The following is a 6,361-nucleotide window of genomic DNA, read 5'->3' as shown; positions in this document are numbered from 1 at the left end:
ACCGCGGTTTCTACGACGACACCCCTCCTCCTCCCCCCGCATTGGTCACTCCGGCTCCTCCTGGATGCCGCGGTCCCCGGGGTTCTGCCCAGCACACCCCGCCCTACTCCCTGCCCCGAGCCCACCGTGCAGCTGTGTCACCCCCCACCACACACACACATATCCTCTGGGGCCCGTGGCCTCCCCACAGCCTCCATGCTGGCCCCCAAAGCCCACTCCTCCCTGTCCATGAGCCAGGGACCCCCTCTACCTCCCCCCAGCCCTGATTCCAGCTCATGCCTTGTGTCCCCACCCCAAAGGGCGCTGGGGAGGGGTAAGCAGGACACGAGATTTACTGGATCCCAGGGGCAAGGGGCTGGGGAGGCCCCCTCCCCAGCTTCATAACTGGCACCCGTACGGAGCGGCAGGCCACAGCCTGGACCCCTGCTAGCCTCCTGGCCTGTGCCACATCCCTGGGGACCCAAAGGAAGAGGGACGGGGACCTGATGGGCCCACCCAGCTCTGGCCGGTCCATCTGCAAGTCAGTAGAACCCCAACCCCCTCCCCAGGGACCTGTGTCCTGTGCACCTGATAGTTGCTCAGGAAAAGGAATTGATATGCCCATGAGTTCATCTCAATATATAAAGAGTGCCGACAAATCAATAATGAAAGTAAGTGTTTAGTAAAGGGAGCGATCGTTATCACCATCGCCATCACCACTGTCGCGGAGTCTGCCCTGACCAGGAAAGCCACCGCAGTCCCCCTCCGAAAGACCCCTCAGGGTCCACAGTCCAGGACATTCTTCTCTGCAGCCCCAGAGGGGCCGGGCTCCCCAATCTGAACCTCGGGCTGGGAAACGGACACACCGGGCCCCCAGCCCACCCCCAGGGCTGCGGGGAGCTTGGCGCCATGGGGCCGTGAAGGACAGTTGCCTGTTTCCCAATGGCTCAGCAGACAGGAAGGAAATGGGGCTGGCTCTGGGCAGAACTGGCCACCGACAGAGGTGACAGGAGCTACCCTGAGATGTGACCGCAGCCCCACTGTTCCCTCGCTGTGTGACTGTGGACAAGGCGCCTGACCGCGCCGTGCCTCAGTTTCCCCATAAGCAACATAGAGATAGGAACACTGCTGACATCCTCGGGCTGCTCCCGCCCCAGACGAAATGAAGTCCAGCTCCACGTGCAGCCGGCAGCTCTGTGTAATGTTTACACCAGCCCCCAGGGCCCTGTGGCCGGCACACTGACCCGGGCCTGGGGACAGGCGCTGGAAAAGCGAGGCACAGAGAGAGCAGGTGGCCGGGGCCGCAGGGACCGGCGGAGCCGGGGCTGGCCTGGGCAGGCAGCCCCCAGGGCCCTCCCTCACCCCACTCTGTTTCCTCCTTTGTGATTGTGATCGGCAACCCCAAGCGGTCGAATCATTGGCTTCCCAGAACCTCCAGCTCAGATCTGGGCGTTGCTGGCGGAGCCCGGTGGGGCCTCACACCACAGGCCACCGCTGGGCTCCCCCTTTCCGGGACGTTAGACGAGGGTGAGGGCCACAGCCACACAGCTTTTGAGGGAGGCAGCAGCCTGCGCCGGCCATGGGACCTGGGGCGGGGGACCGGGGCCACCTGCTACTGATTGTGGCCACTGCCCTGATGCTGTCCGCGAGGCCCCCAGGTGAGAACCCCCTGGGCCCCACCCAGGAACTCCCCAGGCGCCTCGAGGCTCCCCCAGACCCACCCCGGGAAAACTGCAGCTAGCCCCATGTGGGCCCTGGGCTGACTGGCCTCTGGGGCCACAGCAGGGAGCGGGGCAGGACACCTCGCCAAGGTCTCGACTGGGCCCAGGCCCAGGTTCTGGGGTCCAGACTTCCTCCCAGCGGACTCGAGGGCCCCCCCGGGACTCCTCGTCACCCACTCGCTCCCTGAGTCTCTGTGTCTCTCTGGCCACCTCGGTCTCTGTCCTTTCTCCCCAGCTTGACTCTCATCCCATCTGGTGCCCGAGCTGCCCACATTAGCCCATCTTCCTGTCCCGCCCCTGACGCTGCCCCCCTGCCCCGTCTGCAGGCTCCCGGGGGGCCCGGATCATCGGGGGCCGTGAGGCGACCCCCCACTCCCGTCCCTACATGGCATCGGTAAGCTTCGAGGGCCAGCACCACTGCGGGGGCTTCCTGCTCCGCACCCGCTGGGTGGTCTCAGCTGCCCACTGCTTCAATGACCGGTGAGCCACCTGGGGGCCCGTGCCCTGACCGCTGCCACTTGGGACCCCAGGATGCTGTGACCACAGCGGGGAGAAGTGGGTGGCCCTGCTGTGGGTATCGCAATATTCTAGATGGGGCACAGGCTGGACGGCAGACCCCACCTTCCGTTGGTGGGGCCGGCCGTGCCACACGACACGGGGACACGTGCCGAAGGACACCGCGTGACAATAAGCCGATGTTATCCCTGCATTCAGTCTAAGTATTGTTACAATCATCGACATTAATAGTGAAACTATTGGAAGGAGAAATTCTCTGCCCCTTGGCGGCCTAGTGATTACACCTGTGTAAGGGGGGGCACCAAGAGAAAATAACCCGATTCGGTACATACGTGTTCGTGGGAACCCCGCGTGGTGGGGCTCCCGCGGACAGGAACAGGGGTGTGCGTGGCGTCCTGAGCTGGGAGGAGGTCACGTGCCTGGGGCAACGGAGGGAAGGTGACCTGGTCGTTCTTGGGCCACTAAGAACAGCAGAGGCTCAGTGATTAGAAGCTTGCCTGCCGTGCAGCCCGGTCCTCACTCGTCCTGGTGACTCGCATTTTGGGCAAGGCCCCAAGTCTAGATCCGAGGGGTGGTCAAGTGGGGAGCAGAAATCCCTCGTCAGCTCAAAAGAGTCCACACGTCAAAGGGGAGCCTGTGCGGGACCCCTTCAGGTAACAGCATAATGTTAGGTGGAAATCGTAATAAATGTAATAAGCATTCCATTCATTCTAAGTAGAGTTTATAACAGTTATTAAAATTAATATTGCAACGATTAGAGTTAATGGCATGATTGAGGTGGAAAACTAACAAACATAACAATTATTATCACGGCGGGACCGGAGTGAGGATTAAACGGATTGCTGCGCCAAACGTTCGGTAGATGGGGAGACCGAGGCCCGTGACAGGTGGCCCTCGCCCTGGCCCCGCTCACAAGCCTCCTCCCCACCGCAGAGACCCCCGCATGGGCCTGGTGGTGCTGGGGGCCCATGCCCTGCACACCCCAGAGCCCACCCAGCAGGTGTTCGGCATCTCGGCTGTCATCAGGCACCCCAACTATCAGCCCACAACCAACGCCAATGACATCTGCCTGCTGCAGGTGAGTTTCGTGGGGGGTGGTACTGGACGTAGGTCTGGCCTGTCTCGGCCACGCCCAGGATGACCTGATGTGTTTTAAACGTAGCCAATGTTACTGGAACACCTGAGTCAGGTCAAACCTTTGCTCAAACGTCCCCAAGAGCTGTCCCCTGATAGCCCCCAGCCTGCACCCTGCCCTCCCACTCCCTGGTATGGCCACCTACAGCACTCAGAGGGCCTCAGCATTCGGGGCTTACTGCCAGAAGCACCCTTCCTGCCCGCCCTGTGTGGTCTCTGCAGGAAAGTCTTCTTCTTTAGATATTCCCCCCTGTATGGTGTCCTATTTCAGCCAATTCGGCCCCCAAATGCACCTCAGGTGCCCCAGGGCCTCTGTTTTCAAGGAAGAACATTCCAACTTGCCCTCCAAGTGTGGTGAAAAATTAAAACCAGGAGAGGGCAAAACAGGTCCCTGGGGATGAAGGGTCTGGCATGCAGGGCTCTCCTGGCAAATAGGAAGGGGGCAGAGATTGTCAGCGGCCACAGCCCAGAACCCGCTGCTCCGACTCGCCTGTCCCGCTGCGCCCACGGGGAAACTGAGGCTGGGGCCGGTCAGGGATGTGCCCGAGGTCAAGGAATGAGCTCTGAAGCCAGGGTCAAATACAGTGAGTGCCAGCTGTGTGCCGGTCACCGGGGACACAGCGATGAGCGAACCCCAGGGCTGGCCCCCTCAGAGCCTCCCATCTAAAAGGGCAGCGCATAGGAGCCCGTCTGTCCTAGTCCGAGAGTCTGGGAAGGCTTCCTGGAGGCGATGCCTAAGCTGAGATCTGAAGGCTGGACGGGAAAGGTGCTCCAGGTCGGGGGTACGCTGTGAACAAAAGGGTGGAGGCGGGCCCAGGGCATGGCAGTGAATTCATTCTGGCTGGACGGGTCCGGAATGGTCAGCCAAGAGGTCTTATCCCGAGGGCAATGGGGAGCCATGGGAGAGCCCAGGGCCGGGAGCGAGATGCCTCTGGGGAGCTGGAGAGGTGGGGTCCTGGCCCGGGCGGGGGGAGGCCTCATGAGCGAGGGGTGCCGGTGGCGAAAGCAGCAGCCCCTCCAACAGCTTAACGACGCTGCCGTTGGTTCCTCTCCATGAGGCCGAGAGACCACAGACGGGGCAGCGGTGACGGTTGGGGGCGGTCTCTCTCTGCAGCTGAACAGCTCTGCTGCCCTGGGCCCCGCCGTGGGGCTGCTGGGGCTGCCAAGGAGAAACGCCAGGCCGCTCAGGCCCGGGACGCGGTGCCAGGTGGCCGGCTGGGGCTCCGTGTCCAACTTTGAGGAGCTGCCGCCCGGGCTGATGGAGGTTGAGGTGCGCGTGCTGGGCCTGGACGTCTGCAACAGCTCGTGGAAGGGCCAGCTGAGCCCCGCCATGCTCTGCGCCCACAGCGGGGACCACCGGCGGCGAGGCTTCTGCTCAGTAAGGCACTCTCCGTCCCGCTCGCTCACCGAATGGGGAAACCGAGGCCCCCGGAGAGGGGAAGACCTGCCTGGGCAGAGCCTTGGGAACTAAGTCCTAGCTCACCTTTGGCCAGGAGGCCTCACTGGAGGCCCCGGAAGGGCAGGGAGTGGCCCGGGGTCCAGGGCTGCCGCGTCCGGCTTGTGCACAGCACAGCTACGGACTCGCGTATTTGCAAGCAGTGTCCAGTAGGGGGCAGTAAGGGATCTCGAGGAAGGAGCTCAGGGTCCGGATTCCCCACCTGGTGGACCCGTGGCCCTAGTGCAAGGGAGGAACCAGGCCAGAGAGGACAGAGGTTGCGAATGCAGATTCTGGAGCCCAGCTGCCCGGGGCCAGATCCAGACCGTGCCACGTCCCAGACGTGCGACCTTGGGAAAGTCATTTCTCTGGACCTCATTTTATCCATCTATAAAACTGCCACTTCATAGGGTCAGAGATGATGCCACATGACAATTAGGGTGGTGGGGCCAGGAGGGGAGCAGAAGGGAAGAAGCAGGAATTTTAGGGTGAGTACTTGGGGAGGCCTCTCTGAGGACAGCGCCTTCGAGCTGAGGCAGGGAGACCCCCACAGGGCTGCAGACTTGTATGCTTACACTACAGTGTGTGTGTGTGTGTGTGTGTGTGTGTGTGTGTGTGTGTGGAGGGTAGTAACAGGCCCCAAGGGGGTGCAAAAGCCTTGAGGCTGGACAGAGCCGGCTTGCTCCAGGAACAGCCCGGAAGGCTGCCGTGGCTGGAGCCGGGTGCGTGGGGGGAGACGGGCAGGGTAGGGGTGTCTTCAGGTTCTCGAAGGCTGGGGTGGGTTTAGTCTTTGCTGTAAGAGCACTAGGGGCCATGGAAGGGCTGGGGGCACGAAGGGGGCCCGGGGAGATTTACCCGCAGAGGCACCTTCAGAGAAGCTGAGGCTGAGAGAAGGACCCCTGACCTGGCCTTTCCCTCCACCCCAGGCGGACTCTGGGGGGCCCCTGGTGTGCAGGAACCGGGCTCACGGCCTCGTCTCCTTCTCCGGCCTCTGGTGCGGGGACCCCAAGACCCCCGACGTGTACACGCAGGTGTCCGCCTTCGTGACCTGGATCTGGGACGTAGTGCGGCAGGTGCCCATCCAGCCCTGGGCCCAGGACCCCTGGGGTTCCCCAGCAGGAGCTGCCTGAACCCCGGCAGCTCATGCTGGGTACACAAACGAGGTGGTGACCGATGCCAACCACTCCAGCCCTGTAAAATCCTGTGGCTGGTGGCGCGGGGGGGCCACGGGGCCCCCAGACCCATTAAGCCTGGGGTGGGAAGCGGGCATCAGTGCCACACAAAAAGAGCCAAAATAACCGAATAAAATGTTAACTAACCAGACATAACGGTTCACTTGTACTCCTGGAGCTTCGTCTTGGCCTCTGGGTGGCCGAGGGCCTGGCTGGGCCTCTCCCCACATCCCCTTTCATCCACCCACCCCACCTACCACAGCCCTCTCCCTGGCTGCTGCCTACTGCCCGGAGGTGGCTGCCCTGAGGACACGCACCTGCGTCCCTCCCCAGGACGCTCCCAGAGGCCCCCACTCACTACCTTCACCGCAACCAGGCTGGTAACCCCACACCAAAGTGGGCAG

The 6,361-nt window shown here is 62.5% G+C and overlaps 1 protein-coding gene across 1 annotated transcript; it reads left to right on the top strand.

Moving 5' to 3' along the window:
- Positions 1-1,188: 1,188 nt before the first annotated feature.
- Positions 1,189-6,101, top strand: PRSS57 (serine protease 57). The gene is made up of 5 exons (XM_039839023.1): positions 1,189-1,637; positions 2,027-2,180; positions 3,150-3,294; positions 4,465-4,728; positions 5,712-6,101. The coding sequence occupies exons 1-5, from the start codon at positions 1,559-1,561 to the stop codon at positions 5,913-5,915; spliced, it is 846 nt and encodes a 281-aa protein (XP_039694957.1). The 5' UTR covers positions 1,189-1,558; the 3' UTR covers positions 5,916-6,101.
- The last annotated feature ends 260 nt before the right edge of the window (positions 6,102-6,361 follow it).

This window comes from Pteropus medius, unplaced genomic scaffold (assembly GCF_902729225.1).
Source record: "Pteropus medius unplaced genomic scaffold, Ma_sr-lr_union100, whole genome shotgun sequence".
NCBI classification, from domain to species: domain Eukaryota; kingdom Metazoa; phylum Chordata; class Mammalia; order Chiroptera; family Pteropodidae; genus Pteropus; species Pteropus medius.
The sequence above is the reverse complement of the archived record's forward strand: the minus strand, read 5'-3'. Positions and strand labels throughout refer to the sequence as shown.

What these genes read in the sequence shown, in the direction of transcription:
- PRSS57 (XM_039839023.1), top strand. Translation starts at nt 1,559, where the DNA reads ATGGGACCTGGGGCGGGGGACCGGGGCCACCTGCTACTGATTGTGGCC. An exon ending in ATGACATCTGCCTGCTGCAG is followed by an intron (nt 3,295 to 4,464) that starts GTGAGTTTCGTG and finishes CTCTCTCTGCAG; the next exon opens with CTGAACAGCTCTGCTGCCCT. An exon ending in GGCGGCGAGGCTTCTGCTCA is followed by an intron (nt 4,729 to 5,711) that starts GTAAGGCACTCT and finishes CCTCCACCCCAG; the next exon opens with GCGGACTCTGGGGGGCCCCT.